Here is a 14,230-nt window from a genome sequence, read left to right as displayed (position 1 = left end):
AGTGATTTTGGGAAAGATTTCTTGAAATCACTAATACACCAGGGATACAAATTCGGTCATTTCTGAGCTTTCACTTAACACCTAGCAAATGGCCAAAGATACCAAATTAGGGAAATGATGTTATATGGATTGTGAAAAGACCAGGAACTCTAATGCACTGTGAGTGGAACAGTGCCTTTTATCAACTATTCTCTAAGGCAACTTGAAATTGTGTTAAGACATATACTTTGACTGGGAGAACCTCCTGCTAGGCTTATGTCCCAAGAAGACTAGTGCTAAGAAAGTCCCTATAATATGCACACCATAGTCTTTGGTAGCAACACTTAAAAATAACGAAGAAGAACAAAGTCATTGCTTATCAACTGGAGCATGTGTAAACAAATTTTTGTACATAGATATAATGGAATATTGCTCTACTATAAGAAATTATGAAAATGATGTATAAAAAGGAACCTGGGAAGATTCATATAAGTTTAGGCAAAATGGAGTAAGCCAAACTAGGAAAAAATATACATAATATGACAATGACTACCAAGTAACTGGAAAGAACAATGACAAAACAATCAAAACTCCATTCTGTCACTTATAATGCTCAAATCTGTCCCCAAACCAAGAGCTTGATTTTCATTCCAATCTAAACCTCTTATTGAAAATTTGAAGAGATGTAAATATAATCCTAAGATAGTCTTCCTCTTTCATAAAGTAAGTTCATTAGCTAATTCCAAGCTTTCAGACAGCATTGTCCATTTACTGGGAGAAAATTGTGAAAAGTTCCTCCTCAAAATTTTTATGGGAGAAAAAAATATAATCGGGGTGGAGTATATAAGTACATTACTTTGATGGATCCATAGTTTCAATGTTTTGGATATCCATCCTCTCTATAATGATATAACCTTTTCATTCTTGTCTATATCTTTACATTAATCATCCATATGAGAGTTATCCAAAGTATAAGATAATTTAAGGAGAGCATTCCATTTACAGTTAATTTGTACTTAATTGTCCATTTATTTTTTCCTCCTGTTGCATGATTAATCTAACTCCTTTTCTAGTTATGAATGTCCTTGGAGATTTCTTTTATACCAATCTTGCAAACCAATTATCACTGGTGATGTGCTACAGTGCTTTTGTATCCCTCTTTCATATAATTCCAGTGTCTCTTATGATTCTTTGGAGACTGTGATGTTTGGGTACTTGCTATTTTTTTTTAAAAAAGATGCTAAAGGGATCTGAAAGCAGTGTGAGTCAACAGCATCATTTGACATTCTTCTATTGAGTGTAGTGGTAATGTTCAGACTGAAAAGATTGGGATATTTTAACAGAAAAGACTTGATGAGAAGGGGATGTTCATGAATACCACTGTTATCACATATCTGAATGACTGCCTTGTAGATAGAGGATTAGAACCACAATATATGTTAAAACTGGGAGCAATGGATGGAGGCTGTAAAGAGGTAAATTTAGGGTTTGTGTAAGTAGAGTGTATTAATTTTTTTTTACCAATTACAGCTATTCCCAAAATGAAATTCTCTGCCTCTAGAAACTGTGGCTTCCCCTTAACTGGACTTCATTATGTGAAAAATGGATGACCAAAGTATTTTGAATAAGTTCCTCTGAGTTTCTGTGTTTTACATGATTCTCAACTCTATTGCATCATTAGAGAATGCCAGGGTCTTTTGTTTTAGAAAAGAGCTTTTGATCTGAAGTGCATAGATAATACATTAAATATTTACATATAAATTATACAGATTATCATAGACAAAGAAAACTTAGTTTTGTCCATGTCTTAAAACTGAATCCCAATTTTGCTTATCCTATTTTTATAGGTAGAAATGGACATTGTTGAAAAATTGGTGAAAATGGTACCTTGTGAACATGAAGATCTCCTAAATATCACCCTAAGACTTCTGTTAAATCTGTCCTTTGATACAGGACTGAGAAACAAGATGGTACAAGTTGGACTACTTCCCAAACTCACTGCACTTTTAGGTATGTTTTTAATGCTACTCATGCCTTGAGAATCTTTAATGGAAAAGAGTTACCTTTTTGTTGTAACTTTAACTGGATAAAAAGTGATTTGTATATTTGGTTGAGAAGTGAAAAATACAATTAACAGAACAATGAAGAAAAACTTATCTTTTCTAGAATCCCCTAGTAGAACTACAGCTTCTAACACTATGCTTGCATTTCCCCAATTTTTTAATCCAAAGTGAAGAAATGAAAAAACTGCCTTGGGAGTGAAGTGGGGTGTATAGGATTTCTCATTTGTAAAATTTGCTATGAGGTGGCAGACAAGGTATAAATTCTGCTTTATAATATTCAATACATCTTTTATGAGTGATTCTTTGTTGTTAGTTATGTTTTAAAATGTTGTTATAGACCTTTCCTTCAACTTGGGTAAGTATAAAGTACTGAGCAGTCCAGTCAAAACGTTTCTATAAATTGGAAAATATTAACACTAAAAGAATGCATTTTAAAAGAAATAAATAAAATTCACTTTAGCTTTTCTATACTTAATGAGACAGGGTCCAAAGAAAATGATATTGCTGACAGGAATGGAACTGATGACTTAAAGCTTTATTAAAATTAATTTTAAGTTAATGTCTTGTATTGACTAGTAAGGGACACCATAGAGATTCTTCTTTTCAGATGAAAAACCAAATAAAAGATGATTCTTTATAGTCAGTTCAAATTAGCTTTTGTAAGCATTGGCCATCTTAAAAATTTATATTCTTAAAAAATTATATTCTGGGCAGTTGAATTTTGCAACAGCTCAGAATTCACTTAGCTTATCTATTATCTAGCATACAATAAGTTCCATAAGGGTAGAGATTGTTGTATTTGTGTCTAAGTCATTAGCATCTCAGCACAATTTATTTGTCAAGCACAATACTTTATGAATAATTGACACTTAAATGTTCTATTTGGTTGAGTCTAGTTCTTCATTGATTCAAAATTTTATTTAACACTTGATAACCAATGCCAGTTTTCTCACCAAAGCCTCTTTTTTCCAAACTATCTGCCCGATCAAATAAAATATGGCCTCAGTTAACTTCAAAGGAGTATTTATGTGCTAATAAGACTTCTCTTATTTTACTTGATGAACTCATTACTTCCAATCAGGAGTTAAATGTAACTCAACTTGGCATAATCATCAATAGCTCTCCATTATGCCCATTTTTTGCCCAACTTTTGACTAAATTGATCATTAAAACAGATACTCAAAATAGCTAAATTTTAGTAGCAAATTGATATTTTGGGTTGTTTATATGCTTAAGTATCTGTGTATCTTAGTGTAAAGTTTTTAAGGATATGACTAGTCCCCCAAGCCAAAATAAAAGTGAAAAAGTATTCCACTCTGCCCATTTACTTATGAGTATTTCAACTATGTATCCAGTTAGGCTGGAAGAGTAGGAAAGATTCTGGTAGTGGCTGGCATTGCTCATCATCTGTTCATCTCTGATGATCTTCGGTATTCCCAGAAGGATCTTCCAGATGAGCCAGGAAAATCCCCCTCAGTGGTCCCAGGCACCATTAAGAAATTTCTTATGAAGGATAAATCTTAGGGGGCCTTCTAATTTGTACATCAAGTATCCCAGTACTTGGTGACTTTATCCACCATGTTTTAAAACCCTAGCTCAGAAGATCTTGAAAAGGAAAGAAAGTTGGCTTAAAATTGAGATTTTGGAAATAACCATTAATAGGTTTTAGTCATTGTACATACTAGTCTTAAATTAGACATTGAGTTGAAGGACTTTGTTTACCCCTTTTTTTAATCCCTTCTCTAATAGAATATAAGAATTTACTAAATACTAGATGTCATTTAAGTTTTCCAAATGCTCCTATTCCTTCTAATCCTATCCTATCCCTTCTGTAAGAAAGCTCACCTTTAATGATCTTGTCTTCTCCATTATGTTGGTATCTAATACTAGACTTATTAGCTCAAACATTTACATTCCTTTCACAAAAGACATGAAACAAAAATAGCACACAAAAAAATGTGGCAAATTTTTAGCTTCTTTTTGGCTGATGCTTTGTGTAAGTTTGAGAAGCAATTGTATCATGATGGTGTGGCATGGAGAGCAGGAGAAAATTTGGAGCAGAGAGAGCAGCCTTCTCCCTCCTCCAAGCTGGCCTTTCTCAGTGAAACTTAATCATTTTGTTTAAATTCCCAAGACATGAAAAATCCCTCTGCTGGGCAAGTAAAAAAATCCCTGGTCAGTGAGAACAGGACAGTCTGAATGTTTCCACTCCTATCTTGGCTACTTTTCAGGAACTGATTGAAGACAAAATATTTGTGTTGGATCATTTTGGTAAATCATTTAGGTACATAACCTACAACTCCTTTCTTGGTGGCCTTGTGATCATGAATTCTGTGACAGGTGATGACCAGAGCCCCTTGAAATCGTGTTTCCTGTGACCTTTGAGCCTTCCATGAAGCCGACTCCACCAGTTCCTTTCTTTGTCTCTTCCCAAGTCATACCTGGGAACCATTCTTCTCTTGGCTGCAGCTTCCTCCCTTCTTCTGGTTTTATTTATAGGGAGATGATTAATATGGTTCATTGGGTAGCAGGGTGTCTCCTCATTGATCATTGGGCCAGTTCCCCCTAAGAGGACCCTTCACCAACTTGAAGTGGATAGTTGAGCTGATAAACGTATTTCCTAGAACTGCTCTCCTCTTTCATAATTGTAGTGGCAGCTACGTGGCACCCTAGAGTGCTGGTTTGGAGGCAGGAGGAATTCAAATCCTGCTTGCGTGACCTTGGACAAGTCACTTCACCCTGACTGCCTCCCACCCAGGGCCATCTCCAGTTGTCCTAATTCATATCTGGTCACTGTCCCCAGATGGCTCTGGAGGAGATAGTGAACCTTGTGATTTAGCATAGCCTCCCCCTGCCCCCCTACACACACACACACACACACACACACACACACACACACACACACACACTCAAATCCAACACACACGTGCTCATCATGGCGCCCCTCCCCAATGTGCTGGCCTTCTTGGAGAAGGAAGGACAAACATTGTCTCCAGTGTAGAGGACAAAATGGGTCCTTGATCTTCTTCTCCCCAGCAGATTGTGACCTCAGTCATCTTCCCAGTCCCTAACTTTCACCACAGAAGGCAATCCTTTTACTCCTCCTTTCTTCTTTCTTTTTGGTTTTTTTTGAAGCAGTGCAGTTAAGTGACTTGCCCAAGGTCTCACAGCTATTAAGTATCAAGTGTCCAAGGTCGGATTTGAATTCAGATCCTCCTGACTACAGGGCTGGTGCTCTGGCCACTGCCACCTAGTTGCCTCCTCTCCTTTTTTTTCTATTGCATTCCTCACACCTATTCCAAATCTTCTTTCATCTCCTCAGGCTATTTGTATCACATAGTCTTTTTCTGGTCTATAAGAGATCCTTACCTCACACCATGATGAAATAATAAAGATTTTTTTTCTTTATTCTATCTCCCATTTCTTACTCTTGTTTTGTCCACTTCTATCTTCTCTACTAATTACTGCCACAGTCTGCTTCCCTCTGACCCTAATTTTTCAATTTTCCTCTATCTATTGGCATACTTCCTTTTATCAGCCCTCTCATGTCCCTCTTTCCCTGCTTTGTAATCCTCTCCTGGTCCCTTAAAGTGACCTCCTTGCCTCCTCTTCCTTTCTCAGTCATCCTTCTAGATCATTACTTCAGTGCTAGAGTGACCAAGGATCTCTTCCCTGGTAAAGTTGATTTGCTTTCTTATTCCTTACCCTTCTTGTCCTCTCTGAAGCATGTAAATTGTTAATTACCCTTTTTTACTGAATCTTCTTTCTTCTCTGGGTCTTCATGATTTTGGGTCTTCTGTGCTTTGGACAATCCTCTTTTGTTGAGGGTCAGCAGCCTCTCATCCCCCAAAGGCAGTGCTTCCTTCCTGGCTCTGTTCTGGACTGTCTTGTCTTTCTGTCTCTCCTCCCTGACCTCATTAGCTTTCATAGTTCACTGATCAGCTCTACAAGACAATTCTCAGACCCTTATTTCCTGAGATTTAGCCCAAATTCTCCCTCCTCCTGGAGCCTTCTCCTGGTTCCACCCAATTATAAATACTTTACCTCCAAAATTACTGTGTTCATTCTTTACTTCTTTTGTGTGAGAAGTTGAGTGGTATAGGGAGAAGGTGTCAAAGGAGAATCCATTGGACTTGTACCAGAATACAGATGATGTTAATGTGTGGTTTTTCAAGTCAGTATGCTGACTCAGGGATCTATTTCTGTTTGAGTTCTACATCCATGGCATAGGGAGCACATAAAGCCCAAGGGCTTTGTGGGAACCTTAAATGAGATGTAAAACAGGGAGAAAGGTAGATGGCAGGGGTTTAGGAGGATATGCTGCTCCACATGAAACTGAAGCAGAAGGGGAGCCAATCCTGTGGAGGCAAAGACACTTCAAAAGCTTATATTCACCATCTAGGTATTAATTTTACTGATTGATTGAATTGTGGTTCATTGCCAATCCTTCTTGGTGAAATTCATAATTATTTGAATGTGATTGTTTTAGTCTTGCATCCTTGGAAAAATCAAAGTGGATGCAAAGCATTGTCCAGATTTTGACATGTAGTTAGATGGACAATATAGCATTAGACCTTAGGGGTATGCTATGTGTAGATGGATGATAAACAAAGCCCAAAGTTAAATAGGAGGGTTAGAGCTTTGGGGTCTGTCAGTCAGTAAATAAACATTTATTAAATACCTGCTATGTGCTAGTTCTCATGCTAAGTGTTAGGGATATAAAAAGGGGGAAAATACAGTTGTAACCCTCAAGGAACTCACAGTCTAATGGAAGAAAACACAATCAAATAAATGTACAAACAAGATACGTATAAAATTAAAAGGAAGTAATTAAATGAGGAAAGGCTCTCAAATTAAGATTTCAGCTACTTGTTATTAAAAAAAGCTAACCTCTTCAGGAACAGGTTTTCCCATTTATGCCATAAATCCACTGATTATGGCTCTCAAGCCTACATATACTAATATTTCTCTACCAGTTGTAGACAAGTCAGCCACTTTAATTCCTAATACCATGGGACCAGTCCAGCTCACCTAAGTCACCATATTTTAACAAATATTTACCATCTACTCGTAAGAATTTTTATCAATGGCTAAAAGGAAACTGAATTGCAAACCAGTGAACGTCCTTAAGAGCATAATCAATAAAGATAAGATGAAGATATGAGAAATATTTATACTGAAGAAAAAACTAAAGGGTCGATGAGAATAGAGAATGGATCACCTGCTGTCTTTAAAAATTTTAGGAATTCTCACGTGGAAATGGAATGTTATTTGTTCTTCATCACTCCAGAGGACAGAACTAGGAATCACCTGTGGAATTTGCAAAAATGTAAATTTGAGATTGTGTAAAGAAAAACTGCCTCAGGATAATAAGCAATTTTCAAAGTAGAACAGGCCGCCTCATGAAGCCCTAGGATTCCTTTTATTAGAGGTTTTCACCCAAAGTCTGGCTATGCCATCTGTGAGTAGTAGAGAGGAGAGGAGATGCAGGGTTAGGTCTGTGCTGAACGATGCCAGCTTCTGTTTTATCTTTCAAGTTATCAGAAGCAAATTCATCAAAGTTTTTATTCCTGTTTCTGCAGCAGAGCTTTTTGGCATGCTTTTTTAACAGACATTTTAGCTAGAAATACTACCAGATATTGTGAATATTTTCCTATTAAGTTTCAGGGCTCTCCCTGATATGTTATTGGGGTTTTTTAGGCAAAAATATCATTCTCATTAATGATCAATAAATCATGAATCTTTCAAACTTTAAGAAACCTCTTTTATTAACAGATATACTAATACTTTATTTCCTGAAATAAAGGACTGGTACACTGCGACCCCTGCTGATAGGAATGAGAGAAACGTGTATGTGTAGCTGAAACTCTGAATGAATTAGAAACTACTAAGGAAAATAATTCTTAAAAATTATATTTTAACTAAGTAAATATTTTAATTAGGAGTTTTGTTTTTGCTTCCAAGAATGAACACTGCATTATTTCTAAGGAGAGACATGACTTTTGACCTCCTTTTCATATTGGGAACTAGGAAGACCTTATTTCTCTTTATCTTTTTCATCATTTTCATCTGTCTCAATTTATTTAATGAGAATAATAATTCACATTTGTATAATGCCTTAAGTTTTAAAAGGCTGAAAAAGTTAGAGATAGGTAATGTAGTAATATTATTATCTCCATTTTACTGAAGAAACAAATTCATAGAGGCAGTGAGACTTATGCGGTTATATAGTTAGTAAGGGTTAAAGCTTAAATTTGATTTCAGGTTTCCTGATAAGTCTGAGTCTTTTTTTCTTGCTTGGAAAGCACTTTAAAGGACATTCAGTCTAATTCTCAGATTTTATAACTAAAGATGCTGAGGGAAAGTAACTAGTCTAACCTTACAATACCTATTTTTGGAAGGGCTTCAGTTTGAATTCATGCCCACTAACTCAGTTCTTTCCACTCCCTGCTTACTGTGCAATTCCCTGATTGTACTGGCTGCCATTGCCTTATTCTGCTCTTCCCACTTCAACAATGAACTGCATGGACAATGAGCTGTGTTTTGAAAGGATAGTTATTGTCATTGTTGCTTATTATCATTATATCTAGTTAAAGCAAAGCCCAGAGCAGTTCATATGCCCATACTTCCTGTCTTAGCAAATCATCTACCTGGACCATCTTACCATCCATCCTGCTGCTGTGACGCTTCTTACAAACCACACTCCTATGTCATACTAGTCTACCAGAAAGCATCTCCACAGCCATCAGTTTCTATGATTCCTTAGTGTTTCCCAACTTGTAACTCTATTTGTAACCCAAATTTAAAACATTTAAAAGGAAATGCAATTGGTGAAATAATGAATCAAAGCATCTTATGTTAAACAGGAACCTCCAAAATGGTCTATATCAAACCCTTATTTTACAAATGAATAAACTGAGTCCCAGAGAGATATGACTAGCCTATAGAGCATATACACACTTATGATGGATAGACTAATAGTAGAATTTAAGTCTTCTGACAGTTCAGTGCCTTTTTCACTGTCATACTAATTTTCTAATTAAATAAAATTTCAAATACAATAAAATAATAATTTTATTAATAAACCAAACAATATAATAGCAGGTTTTTATGTCCGTAAACTAACAGAATGAGCTTCACATCAGTAAATGTTAGAATTTTTTTCCATTATCCCCCCAATCAAGTTTAGGTGTAATAATTCCTCATTGACTTCAAAATTGCAACACAGAATAGTTATAAGTACATAATTTTGGATATCTATTGATTGATCATTTACAATGTGTAATTTCTTAATACTTTAGTTTTCTACTTATTTTAAATTTAACTATTAAATACAGCATTCAGTGGGGCAGCATGGTGAAGTTAGAAAGCATGCTGAATGTGACATCAGAATGTTATTTCATATGCAGATGTATAGAAAGTAACATCATGTTGAAATCACAGCTTTGCCACTTAGCCCTGGGCAGATCACTTAACCTTTTTGTACCTCTCTGCTTCTTCATTTGGAAAATTATGGCATTATACTAGAGAACCTCTAAGGTTTCTTCTCTCCTATTTTTTCTGATCCTAACATCTTAAGAAAAATTATTGCAAAAAAAAAAAAACAGGGTAGCCTATGGCAAATCAACTCAAATCTATGAGGTTCTCCAAATAATTATATTACCAAGTCTATCTACACACTAAAAGTTTAATATATTCAAATATTATTTTGACATTGGAAAAGTTTTTTCCTCTAAAATTCAGAGAAGAGTGTTATAATCGAAGAATCGGTTTCATAATGTATAAGAACTACTCTAAAATTAGATTTAAAATACTGAATTAACAAATGAGTCAGTAATATCCATTAAGAAAACGTAATCGCATCAGTTGATAAATGATGACACTAGCAGTAACTGACATTTCCATAATGCTCTGCTGTTTCCAAAGTGTTCTCCATCATCTCATCTGAGTCTCACAGACTGATGATGCTAAATACTTCTTCACAGTTTTGAGTATTATTGATCAGGGAATAAGTATTTTTGCCAAGTAATGTAGTCATGATAGATTCATTTTCATTTATAGATGAGGAAACTGAGGCTCATTGAGGTCAAATGATTTGTATCTAGCCATGTAGTTACTTTTCAGAGACCCTGAGCAATCAATAAATCAGTAAAAGGCATTTAATAAAGGCTTGCCATATTCTCAACATTGCACTAAGCACTAGGATTATAAAGGTGAAAAATGTCCTTGTTCTCAAGAAACTCATTGTCTAGTGGAGGAGATGATGTGAAAGTTACTGCATAGAGAAATTAAGCAAGATACAAGACAGGGTGAAAAATCTCAGAGGTAAGGAACTAAGATTAAGAAGGACTGAGAAAGCAGGGTTGCAAAAAACTAGAGAGTTAAAGACATCAAGGAGAAATGGGAGATGGACAAGTGTCAGAAGCTGCAGACTAATCAAAAAAGGGTGAGGATTGAGGAAAGAACACTGACAAGAGATCATTGATAACTTTGGAGAGAAGATTTAGGAAGCCAGACTGCAGAGATAAAAGAAGTAAATGGAAAGAATTGGGGAGGGGTGGGTGGGAGGGTAGGCTTTGATTATAGTCAGTCTCAAATTTTCTCTGTAAAGAGATAGGATTCTCAGCTGAGGTGTTGGGGTAGGGAGAAAGGAAAAAGAGGTGGGAATAGTTACAAGAGGGCAATAGAGAATGAATTAGTAAGCATTAAAAAAAGGCTCCCTTGTTGCAGTGAAGGCCCTAGCATGAATTTATAATATATCTAGTCATCCTGTAAGGAACTTCCCCTGGCTGCATTCAGAAGCAGAGCTAGACAGAGTAAGAAGGCAGATGATTGAAATAATCCAGGCCTAAGATTTAGTCAGAGAAGAACAACCAAGGGGTTCAAAAGTTTTGACAACAGATTGGATTTAGGGAATGAAAGAATGAGGAGTCAAGGATGTCATCCAGCTTGGGGTTGTCATCCATCCTAAGCTTGGGGAATAGGAAGATGGTAGTTGACAGAAATAGGGAAATTTGGAAGGGAGAAGTGTTAGGGGGAAGGATTAGTAAGGTTATTTTGGGACATTTTGACTTTAAGGTATAGTCTGCAGGATATCCAGTTCAATATATATGAAAAGTATTTGGAGATGTGAGACTGGAAGTCATCAGAGAGGTTAGGGCATGACAGTAGAACTGAGAATCATCAGCATAAAAATGGCAGTCAAATTAATGGTGTTCCCATTAATTGAGATAAAGTTGAAATAACTGAGTAAAATAGTGTAGTTCAGAGAACAGTAGAATTGAAAAGCCTAAAAGTGGGGTGAAAGTTAGGAATAAAAGTTAAATAAACTAAGATCAAATGGTCTGAGGAGATGCTTTAGGAGGAGATCTCTGGTTTAGGAAGGGAGTGAGAAAGGGAAGGGAACAGTGCCTCCTATGTGTCTGGCCCCTATGCTCAAGCTCTTGCAAGTATTTTGATCATCACAACACCAACTGGGGAGGTAAGTGCTATTGTGATCAACATTTTATAGTTGAGGAAACTAAGATTAAGTGACTTGTCCATGATCGCCCAGCTAATAAGTAACTGGGACCAGATTTTAATTTGGGTCTTTCTGACCCTGTCCATATCTTAAGGAGATATAAAATTTTTGAAATTTTCTCCCAGAAAAAGTTGAAATATATTTCCTACCTCCACCTTAATTTTAAAATAGTACCTTAATTCCTACCCTTCCTCCTTAGACAAAGTAGCAAACATGACTTTATGATTGAAAGTATCTTCATTCTTTGGTCTTGTTTCTTTTTATACAATGTAATCTACTTGAAAGGAGGAAGGTTTTTTTATATTTTTCTCTGCTGTAATAGTAATCACTTAATGCATGTTTACTGATGATTGATTTGTTTTTTTCTCTACTGTTAATTGGAAAAGAAATTTGTCCCTTCGTTATGGTCAGCAATTGAACCCTATTTGTCATTCATCATACTTTCTTAGATTCCATCCTTGCAGACATCAGATAAAAAAGAAAGGCATGGAGCAGTGTAAATGGCCACCAGCCACCAGAGATGTAGCTGTCCTCTATAGATATGGTCACATTTTTTAGTGTTTCAAGTGGATTTTGTAAATTCTTGGAAACATCAATTTAGATCTTGACTTGACATTAGAAATTAATCCTTTTACGAACTAATGGTACCCTTTGTTCCCATGGTTTTTCTTTCCCTAAGAACTGAATAAAAGCATTAGGTTGTTAAGTTTAGGAGCTTGTTCAGGACTAAAAGCAAAGTTTTCAAGGCTTAGTTAACCATATAACATAGCAAGAATCATTTCCTTAAAAATATGTAGTTATTCTCTTATATCAAAGGGATGTTGCAAATATATTTTAACCTAGATTTTTAGTTAACCTTATGATTCTATACTTATCGACAAGATGCTTAGATGTGGGCCAGAAATGATAGAACATTTAGATAGATTTAGAACTGAATGAGTGACTGGACACAAAGAGTAGCATAATGTCCAAAGTATTTTTCCTGAGTCCTGAGTAAACATCTGAAATATTGTTTTAATTTATAGGTATCATATTTTAGAAAAGATACTGATAAACTAGAGAGAACATCCAGAGAAAGGTATCAGTGACATGCTATGTAAGAACTGGTTGAAGGAATTGGAAAAAGGAAGAATTAAGGGCACATGGCAGCTCTCTTTGGTATTTGAAGGGTTATCATATGGCATAGGCATACAACTTCTTCCTAGCCAGAGAGGACAGCAATAATAGCAGGAGATGAGACTTGTAAGAAAAAGCTTCCTCCAAATTAAGAGTCATCTACTTTCAGGGTTTTAAGAGGAGATTCGGGTATAGTTTGGACTAGATGTACTCTAAAGTCTCTTCCAATTCTGCATTATTTTCTATTTATAAGCAAGCATGTAATATGCTGGTATTCATAAAATGCATTTTTCTCTTGTTCTGCCAAATATTAAGTAGTCATATAATCATAGTATCTTATTATTGAAGAAATTTTAGAGGCTATTTTCTAGCATAGTTTTAGTTTGAATTTCCACCTGATTGGAGGATCCCTCTCTGAAGAAGGGAAGAAGATATGATTGTCTTGGACTTCCTCCTTAAAATGGAGTTGGGGGCGGGGGGCCTAGGCAACCAGAGGGCAGAGGTGGAGGGCCCAGGACTAGGGTGAGCTTCCATTGTGAAGGCCTGTGGAGAATTAGAAATACAATCCAGCAAGGAATGAAGACTATTAGCTTGTCTTTATTCCTTATATACTTTTGTCTGTAGATGTTGTCTCCCCAATTGAATGTAAGCTCCACAAGAGTAAGAATTGTTTCATTCTTTGTATTAGGATCCACCCACACCTAATAAAACTCCAGGCACAAAGAGTAAGAACTTTTTCAATTAATTCATCCATGAATTAATCAGAAGTATTAATTATCTAAAGTAGTACAAGACCAGTGTTCTAGGCTATATTTTAAATTTTGATTAAAATTTTTATCTGCATCCCAACATTGATCTTTTAAGGTCTCTTATAAATCTTTGCTAATTTGCTTGATTAGCTTATGCAGAAAGTGCTTTTTAAAGTGTCAAAAAAATTAGAATTCAGATTCAGGAGCATTTGTTGTGTTTATTTCTTATGTTCACATTAGTCATTCAGAAAAGGAATCTGAGCTTTCTTCAGTGCAAGGTCAAGCCAAACTATCCTTTTTAACAGGTAAATTAAGAGTGTCTAAAAATATTCCAAGTTAGTATAAAAATATGGGGAAGAGGGAACATCAGATCCTAAAAGAGCAGATCCTGAATTGGTTTTGATTCCTACTAAGAATCTAGAAAGGTTACACTTTATTCATCTGAGTCTGAGGGTATTTTCCAGTGTTGTAGAAACATTTCATCAACATATAGAGAGTTGTTCCAGGTCAAGAGTTAAGTGATACAAGTTTGTTCTCTTCCAGTTGAGACAAGTCTGATTTCACTTTCTTCTGGAGATGGCCAAAGCAGATAGTGTTGGACTCCAAACTTTGATCTCTTAAAATTTAAGTATATTTCCTCTGACCATCACATCAAATGCCCTCAAAACAACATTCAAAAATTTGACTTCTGACATCTACAATTCTCTTATATTCATATTTTAAAATCATGCTTAAGTGTGATTTAATTTTTAATTTCATAAACTGTCAACTAATGCAAAAATAATACCTGCTTATTAGCTTGT

General features: G+C 35.7%; 1 protein-coding gene across 4 annotated transcripts in view; it reads left to right on the top strand.

Annotated features, from left to right (window-relative positions):
- Window positions 1–14,230, top strand: part of KIFAP3 (kinesin associated protein 3) — a 208,934-nt gene that overhangs the window by 98,592 nt on the left and 96,112 nt on the right. For all 4 annotated transcript variants that reach the window (XM_074221981.1, XM_074221979.1, XM_074221978.1 and 1 more), the window contains one exon: window positions 1,827–1,989. In XM_074221981.1, coding sequence (XP_074078082.1) covers window positions 1,827–1,989 — 163 coding nt within the window. The remainder of the gene's footprint in view (window positions 1–1,826; window positions 1,990–14,230) is intronic.

Source organism: Macrotis lagotis, chromosome 2 (assembly GCF_037893015.1).
Source record: "Macrotis lagotis isolate mMagLag1 chromosome 2, bilby.v1.9.chrom.fasta, whole genome shotgun sequence".
NCBI classification, from domain to species: Eukaryota; Metazoa; Chordata; class Mammalia; order Peramelemorphia; family Peramelidae; genus Macrotis; species Macrotis lagotis.
This window is presented reverse-complemented; position numbering and strand designations above follow the sequence as displayed.